At 33.3% G+C, this 16697-nt stretch overlaps 2 protein-coding genes and 2 non-coding genes across 9 annotated transcripts; 1 reads left to right on the top strand and 3 right to left on the bottom strand.

The window, feature by feature from the left end:
* The first annotated feature begins 4385 nt into the window (after positions 1-4385).
* On the top strand, positions 4386-7879 carry RANGAP2 (RAN GTPase activating protein 2). Of its 3 annotated transcripts, none has more exons than XM_011073258.3 (2): positions 4386-4531; positions 5995-7879. In XM_011073258.3, exon 2 carries the CDS (start codon positions 6005-6007, stop codon positions 7622-7624), a length of 1620 nt encoding a protein of 539 aa, XP_011071560.1. In that variant the 5' UTR covers positions 4386-4531; positions 5995-6004; the 3' UTR covers positions 7625-7879. The 3 variants fall into 3 exon arrangements, with proteins under 3 accessions (XP_011071560.1, XP_088735346.1, XP_011071559.1); XM_088879220.1 differs by lacking the exon at positions 4386-4531 and adding an exon at positions 4543-4773 and having other exon boundaries at positions 5999-7879; XM_011073257.3 differs by lacking the exon at positions 4386-4531 and adding an exon at positions 4543-4773.
* Positions 7880-9452: 1573 nt separating this feature from the next.
* LOC105156975 (methyltransferase C9orf114 protein) lies at positions 9453-16579 on the bottom strand. Of its 4 annotated transcripts, XM_088879145.1 has the most exons (13): positions 16253-16579; positions 15882-15933; positions 14920-15092; positions 14766-14832; positions 14442-14444; positions 12725-12799; positions 11608-11672; positions 11032-11110; positions 10844-10959; positions 10655-10734; positions 9958-10027; positions 9801-9878; positions 9453-9724 (listed from the first exon to the last, which is right to left on the bottom strand). In XM_088879145.1, exons 1-13 carry the CDS (start codon positions 16472-16474, stop codon positions 9644-9646), a joined length of 1161 nt encoding a protein of 386 aa, XP_088735271.1. In that variant the 5' UTR covers positions 16475-16579; the 3' UTR covers positions 9453-9643. The 4 variants fall into 4 exon arrangements, with proteins under 4 accessions (XP_088735271.1, XP_088735270.1, XP_011071557.1 ...); XM_088879144.1 differs by lacking the exons at positions 12725-12799; positions 14442-14444 and adding an exon at positions 15162-15288 and having other exon boundaries at positions 14920-15029; positions 15886-15933; positions 16253-16577; XM_011073255.3 differs by lacking the exons at positions 12725-12799; positions 14442-14444 and adding an exon at positions 15162-15231 and having other exon boundaries at positions 14920-15029; positions 15886-15933; positions 16253-16576.
* LOC148788566 (small nucleolar RNA snoR101) lies at positions 12429-12492 on the bottom strand. Its single transcript, XR_016065034.1, has one exon. It is a non-coding gene; the product is annotated as a small nucleolar RNA snoR101 (small nucleolar RNA).
* LOC148788565 (small nucleolar RNA snoR101) lies at positions 12693-12755 on the bottom strand. The gene has a single exon (XR_016065035.1). It is a non-coding gene; the product is annotated as a small nucleolar RNA snoR101 (small nucleolar RNA).
* Positions 16580-16697: the final 118 nt, after the last annotated feature.

Raw genomic sequence — 16697 nt, 5'->3', positions numbered from 1 at the left:
AAAAATATTTGTGACGGATGGAATAAATTCGTTGGAAATATTAATTTCATATGAAAAATTATACCATCAAAATGTCGTTCCCATAAATAATGACATAGAAGTTTTCTGTTGAGAATTCTACCTCTCAGTCTTGTGACCTTGAGGTTGAAAACTAGGTCGCATTCGTTGAGGTCATGGTCCATGACAGTTATAGTGCGATAGCACTTAAACCTACGAATCAGAACACAGTTCCCATTGCAGCACTTCATGCGGTTGCTATTTCTGAGGTCGCACATGCCACGTCTGCAGATTTGTTAGATACGAGATAGATGCTCTTTTTTTTTTGTCTTTTATATAACAAATTTGGTTAGTTAGTTGGGGTGATTACGCCCAATAATATATTTAATCTCCTGTATACCTTCATTTTTGGATGATGAAATCATTACAGAAAAACTAGAGAAGATTTTCTCTACAATGACTGCCTCTTGCATTCCTTTTTTCTTTGAATATATGAAGTTCAACATTTTCCGACACCTGTTGTAACGGTGGGTATGATTTATTTTGTAATGAAGTTTTAATTGGAACGGCCGTTGCTGTACAATTTTTTCAATGGAAAGTTTCTGAATGTTTTTTTTTTAAATATATTTTTATTAATTGTATTAATATTTTGCAATAAATTATTCCATATAGTTAAATTTAAAAAAATAAACAAAATGATTAATTAAATTGTATCATAATAAAGATTAGTCCAGTTGGTGGTTGGAGTTGATTGGAAACGAGTATAGTTAGATTTTTTTTGGTAGCAATTCACAAGTTAGCCCCATGTCTTGTCAATTCTCAAATAAAGTCACTACTCCTCTGTCAAAATTTCCCTTTCACTAGATATATTATATAGTAAATTACAACTATCCATGTTCGAATTTGATATAATTATAAATATTTTTTTATAATTTGAAAAATTATAAATACCCTTGTGATATTTGTTGAAATTATATAATCTTTGAATGGAGGTATGAAAATTATCATCTTTGCCCTTATAGTATTTTTTTTTTATTTTTTAAAAAATTAAAAGCTTATAAAAAATCAAACAAGATGGATGATAAAGTTTTTAAAATTATAAAAAAAATTTATCAAGTTAGTCCATAAAAAAATTAAAAAATTAAAAAATAATTCAAAATTATAATTTTTAATCCACAAGGGTATTTTGGTCAATTCACCATAAAACAATGGATGAAAACTTAACAGAATTTGGCTAATTGTTAGACTATTGTTAAGATCAGGGGGATATTGGTAATTTTTCAAACAATAAGAGCGTATTTGTAGTTATACCAAATTTCAAGAGAAGTAGTTATAATTTACCCTATATTATTTATATCATATATAATATTTATATATATATATCATTTTTTATACTAAGAAAATATATTCATCTATATTTTATATTTTTAAATAATAAATAATGATAAAAATATGTATAAACAAAATGTGTGTATTACTCATAGAATGAAGTATAAGATATATTATAATTTAAAAACTCAAAGGGCAATATGGACATTTCATGGCTTTGATAAAACAAAGTAAAGTAGTTAACAACATACAATTAATCCAAAGCTATCCCATTTTAAATTTAATCTCAAGTTATTCTATCACTCATTTATTCCCTCTGACAATGTTAATGGGACCTAAATGTCTATAAAGTTAGAATAAAAGGGTAATTTTGTCATTATAAATTGTACTGAATAGAGATATTTTTTATTTTAAATTTTCATCTTTATTAGTTTGTTTTTAAGTTTATTTTATTATATGAAATATCATAACGAAAAAGAGTGAAATGCAAAAAAATATAGATTTTTAAGAAGATTAATATTATTTATTATTTAAAATTAGCTTTAATATATTAATAATTATTTATGACATAAATATGACATTACTAATCCGACCATAAGATCCAAATATTGAACTGATAACCCGTGATCCATTTAATTTTTTGATTCGATGAATAATTTGGATTTCAATTTATTGATCAAAAATCATAAAAATATGATTTTAAGAAATTTGTCCTTAGAAGTTTCTTTATTTCACTTCCTTCCCCACTCATTGATTTGGAATAATTAGATCGTCCTCCCCTGAGGTTGTTGGAAAGATGAGGAAGATATGTGGGAGATGTGTATTATGAAATTGAGGTAAGTGTTAGACTCTTTAGTTTTAAGACATTTATTGACCCGCTGATGGTAACGAAAACGACAATTCGTCTATCAAGATATGAATTTATAATCTCAAGGTGGTAGCATTACAAATTTTGAGAACAATAAACTAAATAATATTTTGCGACTCTCTTAATAAAAGGCAAAATGCTTTTATTGTTAACACGTTGAAATGCACTAAAATGCTTTTCAAATTGATTGAATGGAAGAAATGGGAGGATTTATTTATAAAAGTTGAAAATTATCATTAAATGGACATGTCCAATCAGAAAATATAGTTTTGAAAGGTTATGACTTTTCATCCAAATGAAAACTTCATTTTACCCAAAGAACATACAATTTTCACCCAATGGACACATCATTTCATCCAAAGGGTTTCACCCGTTAGACACATTATTTCTACCAAAGGACACATCTATTCGATTTATTAGACACGGTTGGATGATGATTGGGCTCAATCAACCATCATCCATGTGTCACGACTTTTTATGCATAGTACATCATAACCAATCACTTATTTTAATCTGATCAAAATCAAATTTATTAAATAAACTTGTTCTTTAATTTAAATTAACAATTTTTCAACAGAGGTTTGGTGCAATTATACGTAAACTTTCTATAATTTGAAAAATTATATCTAATACGCTTAGTATTTATTTTCATTCAACAAATGGATCCATTCCTTAATAAAAAGAATCATGAAACTTGCTTGTTTTAGCAAAAAGAATTGAATGAGCATTCATATTTAATCTCGATTGACTTATTACTAATATTGCAGGTCAAATTATATTTTATGAAACTACCCTTATACATCTTTATACGCGCTAATGAATGTGAAGAGTACATCTCTATCCTTATAAGGATAGTTTGATCAAATGTTGTTTGTTTTAACCTCTAATAAGTTATTACTAAGTCAATTAGGTATAAATATAGATCCCATTTATTATTTTTACTAATATTAGCAAATTTCGTAAGTTTTAACTAATAGAAAAATTTATTTGTCAGACGAGTTTTTTTTTAAAAAAAAATCTAGATGTAGTTTCCCAAACTATAAGAAAAAAAAATAATTACACCCCCTCCCCTGAGGTTTGCCTAATTACACATAGACCTTTTTGTAGTTTGAAAAATTATATCTAGTACCCATGAGACTTGTTTCTGTCTAACAAATAAGTCTATCCATTAGTCAAGTTCATCGAATTTGTTGATAATAACTAAAAAATTGAAACAAATCAATATTTACCCTCGATTGATTTATTACTTACTTATTGCAAGTCGAATAAATCTTTTTATAACCAAATTACTCTCATATGTTTTCATGTACTAACATATGTGAGGAGATATATCTTTAACGTTATAAGTGTAGTTTAGTCTGAAAAAATATTATTTGACTTGCAACAAGTCAATAAAAAATTAATTGAGTTAAATATCAATATTCATTCAATTTTTTTATCTACAAATTCAGTGAATTTTAACTAAATAGGGATTTATTTATTAGACGGAAGCAAAGATCAAGGATGATAAATATAATTTCTCAAATCACAAGAAGTTACGTACATATATGACATCAAATCTAAAAAGGTGTAATTATCCAAAAAAAAAGGGATAATTATGCTCCTATCCCCTGACCTTTAGTGTAATTTCATGTAGACCTCCTATGATTTGGGGAATTATATCTAGCACTCTTGAGGTTTGTTTCAGTCTAACAAATAAGTCCCTCCGTTTGTCAAAATCTACTGAATTTGCTGATATTAACAAAAAAAATTAAAAATAATCTATTATTTACCTCCAATTGACTTATTACTGATTTATTACAGGTTAAATAAATATTTTTATAATCAAATTACCTTCATACGTTTTCACGCGTTAATGCATGCATCTTCACCGTTATAAAGATAATTTAGTTGAAAAAAAATTATTTGACCTGTAATAAATCAATAGTAAGTCAATCGAGGGTAAATATCAATTTTCATTCAATTTTTTTTAATACAACAGATTTGATAAATTTTTACTAAGGAAGAAAATAATTTGTTAGACGACATTAAATTTGAGAAGTATTATATGTAATTTTTTAAATTATAAATTGTTTTTATATAACTAACCCAAATTTTAAAAGGAGAAGTGTAAAAAGAAAAAAAAAAGAATTTAGATACAATTACACCAAAATTTAAAGGAATGTTGTAATTATTATGGCTTTTGATTTTAGAATTCAGTTTCCCTCCTCTCTCTCTCTCTCTCTCTCTGTCTCTACATACTCTCCCCACATACACAGATATCCACACTGCCACATAATTACATCACTCAAAGTTCTGCAACTCAAATCAGACAGCCCATAAACTCTGCAGCTAAAGGTACCTCCTTTTCTTGGTATTCTATCCCTTGTCCTTTTTTTACAAAAAATTCTTTTACCCCAAAATGCTTTTCTCCATTTTAGGGTTTTATGGTTTCTGCTTCATTGTTCATATTCTGTATGTAAAACCCACAGAGACACGCTGTCTCTCGCCAATATATTAGTTCTGAATTGTATGAGGAGTTGGGTGCTATTCTTTTAGCATTTTGTGGAATTTGAATTTTCGGCGGTTACAACTTTCAGGTGAAGGTTTGGTATTCTTGTGGATCTGTTGCTTAAGGTTTTGTTTGGATGAAGGAAAGTGTAAAGGGGAAGTGAAATCGATAAAAGTTGGTTTCTTTGCAATTTCCTTGAAGAGAAAATCCATAATTTTGAGAACATTCTGACTGTGGTCCAGTATAGTGAGAAATTAAAATCTATGCTGTAATTGCATTTGTAGTAGCAGTAATCTTTGTGTTTTTACTCTGAAACCAAATTGAACAAAGGGTTGTGCTTATTTTTCAATTGTATGAACTCCAATGTTCAAACATGGTGTAAGAGATTGACATGTTGCGTTTGCATGATGTTAATGCTGGGCTGTTTCTCTGGATTGCTTCTATTTGTAATATCTGCTTTGTGCTTCCATCTTCATGAGGTTTTGTTGTAGTAGCCTTCTTTGAACTTGTTGGCCATATCTGCTGAGGCACAGGTACTGTGTTTCTGCTCATGTGTATAGATGTTAGCAGTGTGTCTTATGTAACCCACATAGGCATGCACTCACGCACACACACAGACGCACTTTTCGATGATGAGATAATATTGTTATTTTGTGCGTTCTTTGTTGCTAAAGACTGGTGTTTTGATAATTGAACTCGTCGTGCCAATAGCATTTGATTTTTGAAGGAATAAATCACTTAGAGATGATAAACGGTTTGTGTTTTATTCATTATATTCCATGAGCCTTTTTACCCCTGCTGAACTGTTCTACCTTAGACTTGGGATAATAGTTCCTTACTTTTGAAATGGTGTTATTTTGTACCTCCTGGGTTCAATGATGAATAGAAAGATACTGCATGTAGGCTTTCATATTAGTAATATATGTTTTGCCAAATAATTTTGGTGCTCCATATATGGGGACGTGAACTTTGTGAAACTGCAATCAAGTTCGTGAAACCAGACTTCTGACCTGGGACTTTACGTCACGTCTTGAGGCATATGTTTATTTCTTTTATCATATCTTTGACTATTTTTCGTGTACATCATCCCAATACAAGTACCTTCTCTGGATTTTGAAACTTTGCAGTTTGTTGTTGAACTACAATTATACTAAAATATATTTGAGTGTGTAGGTAGCTTAGTCAATAAGGTTTGCCCCCTCCCCACCTCAACTAATGTTGTATTGTATGGTACCGATTTTCTTTTGCTGCTACTGCTAATTTAACTTAGCATGCTATTTGACTAAAACTTGGAGTTTCTGCATTTTAGGCAGATTGCGATGGATGCCAAAGCACCAAATGGAGAACGCCAGCATGTTACCATTAAACTCTGGCCACCTAGCCAAAACACTCGGCAAATGCTAGTGGAGCGAATGAAGAATAATCTCTCAACTCCAACAATTTTCACCACCAAGTATGGCAGCCTCAGTGATGTTGAGGCTTCAAAACATGCCAAACAAATTGAAGAATCGGCATTTACTAGTGCAAATCAACATTATGGACAAGAACCCGATGGTGATGGCAGTTCTGCTGTGCAGATGTATGCTAGTGAATGCAGTAAGCTCATTCTGGAAGTTCTTAAGAACGGCCCCAGAATACAGGAAAAAGAGTCTCTGAAACCCAAGGTTGATTCAGCTGAATCTTTTTTCGATATCTCCAAAGGTCAGCGAGCATTTATAGAAGAGGATGAGGCACAAACACTTTTGAGTCCCTTAAAAGAGCCTGGAAATTCTTACACTAAGATATGTTTCAGCAATCGAAGCTTTGGTCTAGGTGCAGCCCGTGTTGCAGGGCCGATCTTAACATCCATTAAAAGCCAACTGAAGGAAGTGGATGTGTCAGATTTTGTTGCAGGAAGACCAGAGGCGGAAGCTCTTGATGTCATGAGTATCTTCTCCGAAGCTCTGGAAGGTTCTCATTTGAGGTATCTAAACATCTCCGACAACGCCTTAGGTGAGAAGGGAGTCAGAGCATTCGGGAAGCTCTTGCAGTCTCAAACTAGCTTGGAGGAATTATATCTGATGAATGACGGCATATCAAAGGAAGCTGCACAGGCTGTTTGTGAGTTGGTTCCTTCCACAGAGAAGCTGAGGGTTCTTCATTTTCATAACAATATGACCGGAGACGAAGGGGCTATTGCTATTTCTGAGATTCTGAGGCGTTGTCCTTCACTGGAAGATTTTCGATGCTCGTCTACCCGAGTTGGCTCTGAAGGCGGAGTTGCCTTGAGTGCAGCACTTGCAAAATGCAAGAATCTGAAGAAACTGGATCTTCGGGACAACATGTTTGGTATAGAAGCTGGCGTAAAGTTGAGTGAGTCCCTCTACAAAAATGAGTATCTCACAGAGATCTATTTAAGCTACCTGAATCTGGAAGATGATGGAGCAATTGCCATAGCCAATGCTCTAAAAGAGGCAGCACCATCACTCACAGTGTTGGAGATGGCCGGAAACGACATAACAGCTGCGGCTGCTCCGAGCATGGCCGCTTGCATTTCCAGAAAGACGGCTCTCACAAAGTTGAACCTGTCAGAGAATGATCTGAAGGATGACGGTGCAATTCAGATAAGCAAAGCATTTGGAGAAGGCCATGACCAGTTGAAGGAGGTCGATCTGAGCCTGAACTCTATAAGAATGGTTGCGGCTAGAACATTAGCTCAGGCTTTGGTGCGTCTGCCTGGGTTCAAATTCTTGAACGTTAATGGGAACTTCATTTCTGAGGAAGGTATTGATGAGTTGAAGGACATCTTTAAAGAATGCGCCGAGAAACTTGGACCCTTGGATGAGAATGACCCTGATGGAGAAGATTTCGCCGATAAGGAGTCTGGGGATGAAGATGAAGAAAGTCAGGATGAATTGGAAGAAAAATTAAAAAATCTTGATGTCAATCGAGAAGATTAACCACTGCCCTTTTGCAGTACTTATTAAGAGCAGCAATCAGTAGTTTTGATTTATAGCTTGTGTGGATCTGATAAGAGTTTTAGCAGCCTGGTGCAGTTTAAGTTTAGTAGCCATCAGTAGTATTGCTTTCCACGCTACCTTTAATCTCAACTTATTTTGTTGGGAGGTAAACAATCGAGTCGAGTCGATACATTATTATTCAAGCTTGTTTGAATTATTATCTAGTTTAAAAAATATATTTAGACAATTAGACTATATTTCGATTAAGGAATTTAGATTTGAAGTAAGAATTTCAAATATGTTTGATATTATAATAATTTGAAATGCATGGATGGTGAATCAAAATATAGTTCAAATTTATTGTTGAATGAATTAAAATTCTTTAATATTAGACTATTGAAACGAATTCAAAAATTTATTACTGGGGAATCGAAATTCATGACCTCAAATCCATCGAATTATATATATAAATATACATGTTCTTATTATATTATATTTACTTTGTAGGTTGGTGGAAAATAGGAAGGCACGTCTTAGCCATTTCACCCTCATCAAAGTCTTTGTTTCTAAATTTAGATAATTTAATCCTATAATATATTTATGATTGCTGACATTTGGTGTTGCATTTTTCACATAAAATCTTGTGTTAGTGCCTCATGCCACATTCTACAACGACTATATATGTATAAATAGCACAGCACCCAATTTTTGCTTGAAATGAGTTCTAAAGCCATCAGCATTTTATCTTTTTACACAATATATATTATAGTTTCATCAAACTTCTTTTTATCGTTTAATTTTTTATTATTATTATTTTGTATTCACATGATGTTTACAAGATGGAATGCACCACCAGATTTTAATTTACATATAATTTATTTTCAGGACTATTTAAATTTAATTTAACTAAATCTAAGATCATTTTGTTCTTTTATGGCTCCTGCTAATGTTGCTATATTTATGATTTAATTTTATTTTTATTTGTACTCATTTTATTTTCTCATCTCATGATAATGTACTCTTTATCTTTTCTTATTCAAATTGTTAAACCATATTGAGATTTTAAAATTCTTTTTCTAAGGTCCATCTTTCTTTGTTTTTCGATTGTCTTTCTTATAACTTATTAACAGTAAGTTTTTATTCTTACTTTCTATTCTATTTTATTCGTTAAAAAATAAAATTATTTTAGATTTATGTACTTTAATATAGATTCTGATGAAGGATGAATTATAAAAATGATATATTTAACTCATTTCTTATTTTTAATTTTCTTCTATAAAATTGGATATTTGTTAAAAAATAAAAAGGTGATCTATATATTTGATAAAATGTAATAATTCTATAAACTTATAAAATACGAGTTTTGATTGGTAGAATATACTGTACGTTTAGAAATTATCAAAATACTCCTCTTTTTTTTTTTATCAAATACTCCTCTTTTTATTTTAAATTTTTGTTACTTCTCACCATCTATTGCAACAAAAATTCACATTTTATTTCAAATTTTAACTTTTTTAAAAGAAATTATCAAAATTTCAAAAGCCAAGAGTTTTTTTAGTTCATTTTTTGCAGATAATTGGTATTTAAATAATTACTCCAATTTCTAAAATTTCAAAACTTTGAGAAAATATCATCCAGTAATTAGTTACTCAATACATATTTTTTAAACTCTTCTGTGCCAATTAAAAATTAATCACGTCAAAATTTAAACCTTAGGCAATAGGTGGTTGGTTCACTAATGCTTTGTAAGTTCATACAAGACTAAGTTACAGAACAAAAAATGCAATTTCATCTCCTTCACATAAAACTAAGCGCACGTACCAACAAATGAAAGAGAACCCTGTCGATTGATATTTCTAAGCAACAATAACAGTGCACTGTTTAAACATTCTATAACTGTTATAAAACACAGCAGTAATTTAGAATGCATAGACAAATGCCGATGACAAGTTAATGTAACAAAATGAACGAGAATACCTATTCTAGGATGTTCTTCTTGCAACCTCTGCCAAGTTCAAACTATCGATTTGAATATTCATATTTCTGTGAAACACGACTGATTGGCTCTTGAAAATACTGGAGCGATATAAACATTGCTTCCTGTTTTCAGAGAAGAGGTTTTAGACGAAAGGGGGACTTCGTTCAAAGGTATAGGGAAATCAATAGACATACATACCTCTGTGCGAATAGTTCTGCTTCCTTGATGAGGACAAGTGTTCAGGTACGAGTCAAATATGTCGCGCACATTTTTGCCCTGCAATTAGGACATCAGTTTTAGTGTGCCTGAATGGGGTCCTGATAGACAAAAATTAAGAGGTTTCTAAATGAAACACCTTCAAGTTTTCGTCCTCTTCAACACATTCCTCCAACCCCGCAAGTCCACCGAAAGCAATTAAAAGGTGCCTAAAGAGTATATTTAAATGAAAGTCTGGATATATCAGAGGTTCAAGAACCATACATAATGTTGAAGTATAACATATTCCTACACGATTATGCATCACTAGCAAAGAAACGAACATGCAGCATCTTCTAAAGTAAATTAATTGGATAATGAATGCATGTGGTCGTATGAACTATAAGTGAAATGATAATCAGACGGGAATCTAATAGAATAGATCACAAGCAACAAGCAAGAAATTATTTGTTGATGAGGAAAAAGAGAATGAATGATCAGAAAAGGAATGTCACATTTGTTGTGAAACCAATCAGACAGAGTCCTGTGGGGGAAGTACATTAGTTGGTTAATAAAAAATTTAAAAAGAAAAATAAAACAAAATGATTTTTGGTTTTGGGGGAAAAATGAACATAATGAGAATTACAGAGAAATTTAAACTGAATAATAATTAGCATTTAAAACTAGTAGTTGGAGCTAAATATATTTTACTAAATACTCCAATAATTGGAGAAAGGATTAATTAAGGGAGAGAAACAAAGACCTCCACCAATAACCAAGAATGATCATCACTAAAGCAAAGCTACTAAGTTATGAATAAATTAAATACGGGTTGAGGGCTAAGGTGATGTAGATACCTGAACGACGGTAGAGTAAGCTCTGAAGAATTAAAAACTGACCCATGTTCAGAGGTACCAATACGATGATCATAGCCTCCCTGTCAACGGCTAATAGAAGTTTGGTGAGCAAAGCCCGTACAATGATTAACATAACTTGGAGCAGTTTCAAGCTGAGGCAGAAAATAAGCACCAAAATACAATAAAGACCTGATAGGGGCAGTTCTTGAACACAGAACTAATGTTCGAAGCATATCTCACTTTATAACCCCAGTACATTCCCTCTTCTCTCGGCCTCGAAGAAGGGACGACTTTCCTTGGTGGACCTGCAAATTTTGTATTGTTATGGAACTCATTGTTCTTGCATGCTCTCGCCCTCATAAAAAAGGCTTACTGACCTGCATCTAGATTACGGTTTGTTCCCATCTCTACTGTAACTCTGATTCCAGGTTCAAGAACTTCATCAATCATGACATTCTGCATAATAAGACCTTTAAATTGCAAGCAATCTGAATCAAGTTAGCTAACAAATGAAGCTTTACAGAAGCATGAAGTTCAAACATATAATCTTTCATCACCCCACTTCATGGGCAGGATATATTCATTTACAAGGACCACGAGCATGTACTGTCACTAGGGTATGACCAGACTTAAGAATATCCTTTGTGATATTTGATATGAACGCAGATCCAGCATCATTCTAAAAAACTTCAGGTGCTAGGGATGGTATAGTTGACACTTATTTCAGCATGTAGAACAATGCATCATAATAATGGGAGGTAACAGCTGGAGGAAAAGGATCAATGACAACGTAGCGCATAGAAAATAGCAAGGCAACAACAAAAGAGCCTAGCTACTTCAACACTTGAAAGATGAATGATAAAGGAAGTGCACATAGGTTGAAGGAAAGGTGCAACTATCAACTCCTATCATCCGCAAGAATCATGATGACATAAAGAAGTAATAAATGATACCTTGCTAAGCCCGACATCAACAAGTGTACCACCAGAACCTCGGTCTAGTTTTTCCCGGGTGATACCTAGAACAAAGGAAGATATCATAGTACCACCAATTAAAACAGATGCATTCGCAAACTGGATGAGCAAGATGATAAAACATACAGAAAGAATGATGATAATATTGCTAAGCATCATATCTAGCACAGGAGGCTCAAGAGGAGCAACCATAAATTACAAGCAAATAAAATCATAATGTCACCAATTTTTGGCCATTTCTAAATTCACCAGTTACTTCAGTTAAATCTATAAATGATGGAAAACAAATTGTGATGATTATCTAATCCTAATCTGGCAATTTAACAGTCTACCATACAAGTACATAAACAAAATTACAATATTTTAGTGCAGAAGAACTGATTGCTTTGAATAAGTGTAATGCACATGTTTTACAAGGATCTTGCGCTCAGCCACCCCATTGAGTGCTTGAATCTCATATTTAAAATCAAGCACCACCCAATCTAGCAAGATCTTCACGTCCACCACCCCCAAGTTTATCTCACACCCATATGACAATCTCAGTCAATGCAAGGTGGCAACAGACTAGGAGCATCCTAGCACCAGCACTTTTATGGCACCAGCATGACTAACCAATTGGCTAACCGGAAAACTTATGGAAAGATGATGACCAAGCTTGTGCTGGAAGACTATGCAAAACTCAGAACACTAAAAGAAGAGAATTCTATGAAAACAACGTAAATGAAAAAATATATCTATGAACTTTCTCTTGCTAAAATGAAAGCTTAGTGAATTGCATAATATGTGCCAAAAAAGTCAGGGGCATCAGCAAAAATAATTCATCGACATGAAACTTACCTGAAGTTCAGCGATCAAGTGTAAGCCATCATATGCCCCGACTTTACCAAATAGACATTCTAAGATATAAAAGTAGCTTACTAAATACTTGTACACAGCTGAAAAATCAGTGTGTGTATGGCTGTTTGTCCATGTGCAAACAAGTGAAAGACTAACATGACAAGGTCCTAGAAACATCAAGTGCGCATATCCAAATCCGAAACCACTTAAATAGGTGCAAAGTAGTGGGCATCAGCAGTTAAAAGTTTTCAACAGTAACTTACCAGAAGTTCTGCGATCAAGTGTAAGCCATCATATGCACAAACTTTGCACCAAACATATGAGCTATTTTCATCTACATAGATGATTTCCTCCATAATGACTAAAGGAGCTTGGACAAGGGACTAAAACCTAGTATGGTCCTATCATAGTAGTTAATGGCGCACCATGGCTAGAGGTGCGAGCCTCTCTCCATTCTTGGCTTGTGGCGCCGGCCTTCGCCCAGACGCTGCCATGGAGCCCACCTTTTAGGCCTGGGCCCATCAAAATTTAAAAAAAAAAACTAATTAAAATATAAAATAGGAAAGGAGGCGACTTAAAACCCCTCGTCGTTGTGACTGTTGGACTACTGACTGCCGCCGCGCCACCGCCACCAAGTTTTCTTTCTTTTTTGTTCAGTTGCTAAGCCTGATACTTTATCTTCTTCTTCTTATTCCCTGTTTCTCTTTGTTATTCTTTTCTATTTATTCTTTTTCTTACTCTGTTTCTTTCTTTCTTTACTTCATAATCATAGACTAATCTGTTTCTGGTTTTTCTTTTCTTATGGCGACGTCATGGTGTGCCATTCTGTGCCATAATCCACGGCGCAGAGGTGCGCCATTCTGCTCCATAATCCACGGCACAGAGGTTAGCCGTGGCGCGCCATAGTGAAGTTGCAGCCCTTTTGGGCTGGTGCTTAAAAAAACTGGGCAAATAAAGGCTGGGCCTTTTAGCCCAACATTTATTTCAGCTGATTTATTAAAAATAAATTAAAAAAATCAAAATATCTTGCAAAACGAGTGAAATTACAAACGTAGGATTTGTTTAATCATCTTGCACATTTTGAACTCTCTTGTTTTTCCTAAGACTTATTATTTTGCAAGTTTCATTTATGGTATGATGATTAAAATTATTTCTAGTGTTTATATTTACTTATTTGTGCATTATTGATGTGACAATATTGATGTATGAAATATATAATTTATTTCTGTACATATGCGCCGTACTACAAAAATTAACAACTATGATATATATATGTAATTATATGTAATGTATACATATGTAGTTATACATATAATTGTGTATATATATAAAAAAAATTCCCCTAATATGATGTGGCAATTAATGCCACGTCACATTGTATTTTTTTTAATTAAATCCATGTAATTGCCATATCATGTATAATTAACCAATAAATTTAATTTCCCTAATTTAAAATGCCACATCAGATCCAGGTGGTATTTTCCGACAACTTCAGAGAAATTCCGACGAAAGGAGGACCAAAATTGAGCAATTAAAAAAGCTAGAGGACCATTTTGAAACCCTAGAAAATTAAAGGACTAAAATGGGAAATGGGTAAAATTAGAGGACCAAAATTGCCTTTAATCCTATTGTTTAATAGTCTTATTTAACTTCTTCTACATTGTTCTAATTGAGAAATACTAATTATATAAATGTTTAAATTATTTTTCACATTTGCGCTGTCCATCAAAAAGGTGTGCGCCGCGCCATGCTTCATGGCTCCAAAAGCCCTTGGCGCCATTAACTACTATGGGTCCTATGTGTTATACACACACAACATATTATTCACCTCAATCCGTGCATAGAACCCAACAAAAGAAATAAGAATCTAAAATCCGAACGCTAACTTTTAAGGACAAAATGCAGAACAGATAGAAGATGAGATAGAAGATTAAGTGTGCAAAAAAAAAAATTAAAAACAACTAGACTAACTATACAAACTTAATCATACCAAATACGTGAAAATGACAAGATAATTCTTTTTTGGTAATCATTAGAAAACGTATGTGTGGTTCTACCGCTTAAGCAGAAAAAGAAACTCAAGAAGAGGTTGTTAAATCCTCGTCTTAGATAACGTATAGCAAAACAGAATAATTAGAATTTGCATGCACCCAAACAAACATCAAATTTGAATAACATGATGATAGCAAAATAGTTTTACAATTATCATCATAACACAATCAAGTATGAACGCACATTAACTACTCCAGCAACTAAAGCAATGCACAAGAAATAACTATAATAGAGATGTAGGATGCTACCTTCCCTATATGAGGCCCATTCATGCTTGCGCAAATGATGTGGAGCGTCTAGTGGGGGCAACAGACCCTGGACATGCACATAAAAAAGACTGGATAAGAATGAAAAGAAATATCCTGCCCTATCCAAAATATAATGTTACCATCAGATGCTTACCACAAATCTTAAACTGTTGTGTTTCGGGAAAAGACTCTTCCTGAGATATTGTGGTGTCTCAAGATACTTCAAGATTCTGATAAGAAAAGGAGCACCACTCTCATTCTCACCTGAATCATTTTCCATTATTTCAGTTGAAGTATCCTCTGATGCACTCTTGTTATCAAATACAACTATCTGTTTGACAAAAGCAATAACATTTGCTGTCATTTTCTCTTTATATTCAAAACATATATCAATACCTGCATCTTTATTTCTGCATTGTGGCGATCTGCATTTATCTAATGATGCACAAAAATCCACAATGCTTAACTGAGAAATTCCAGAGAGCAGATACTTAAAATGCATTTGTTTCAACTCAACAACCATCTGTCCCCTTGTTTGAACGTAAAGAAACTGATCATTACAGACAAACTTACAGGATATGGGAAAGCATTGCATAATCTTAGATAAGGTGATACAAAAAACATTTATTACTTTTATGGTTTAATTGGTCATTGTAATAAGAAAAAGTTTCAAGAATCTTCCTTACCTTATATAAGACACCCAGTTAAAGCAAACAAGTTTTAAATGGAGGTTTGTCATAATTGAGCATAGAATGTATTCTTGCTTCTTGACCTTTGCTCTCCATAAGTTGATTTATGACAAACAGAACTGCAATATTCCATTTCCATATCACATGGCATTTTTCTATTAGTTCTCCTAAGACATCCATCGTGGCATCATGCAAAGATACTTTCAAAAGCATATATTAAACAATCTGCTAGTTCCAAGTGGAAGACGTCTGGATAACTAGTACATAAGTTCGATCCACAAAATTGCAGGAAGATGAAGGCAATTGCTTAGCTCCTGAACTAAGACTCCATCCCCACGGTTATTGATAATTTGATATCATAAAATCACAAGCATCAGATAGCGTCCTCTAGACAAAGAGTCGTACATCTGAAATAAACAAAACCAACTTGCCTCATCAATTCGAAAAATTGTCGCAGCACGAGCAAGCTGACCAGCCAACTGTAAGGAAATTAAAAATGAAACCAAGAAACACATCAAGAGATAAATACACAAAAGAAAAAGACTAAATACCAAAAAATAAATAAAAATGCACATGTGCTCTATCATACCATTGCATCAAAAAGTTAACAAACTAAACACACACTACTTACTCCAGGAAACCCACAAAAACGCGTTTTAATGAATCAAGAACTTCATCATTTTTTTCCCATTTAGCCAAAATTATCGAACAGTTAAGAGACGATTATAACCTCCATCAGCAACAAATTCAAACTAAAAATGTAACCTTCACAATAAAAATGATAGACGAAAACATTACGCGGGTTGCGAGTTCAAGGGACTGGGCATTATCAATAATGGACCCAGGAACAGCAATGGTGACAGTGGGTATATCAGTCGCTAATACGGCTTCGTTCTGCGGTTCTTCCACTTTCTCTCTGTTTTTCCTCTTCTTTTTCCGATGCTTTTCCTGATATTCAGAACCGCCGTTTGCGGCGGACACGTCGTTCTGCTCCATTTTTCTCTTCTCCTTCTTCCCCATTTCCCACTCCTTGCTGTCAATTCTTGTGTTGGGGTTTTTTCGTTAAAATTAGGGTTTTTCAACCCCGGAGGGTTTTTAAGAGAAGTTTTAATCCTGGGCTTGTACAACGTGCCTCTCTGCTTGTACTTTAGGGGTTCACTGGAAATTATATCTAACACAGCTGCTTGTCCAATTTGCACTCGTGGATTATTCGTCTAGTCGCATTTATTCCTTAAAATATAAA

Source organism: Sesamum indicum, linkage group LG3 (assembly GCF_026168435.1).
Source record: "Sesamum indicum cultivar Baizhima isolate 11 linkage group LG3, ASM2616843v1, whole genome shotgun sequence".
NCBI classification, from domain to species: domain Eukaryota; kingdom Viridiplantae; phylum Streptophyta; class Magnoliopsida; order Lamiales; family Pedaliaceae; genus Sesamum; species Sesamum indicum.
Note: the sequence above shows the minus strand (reverse complement) of the source record. Positions and strands in the feature narration are given on the sequence as shown.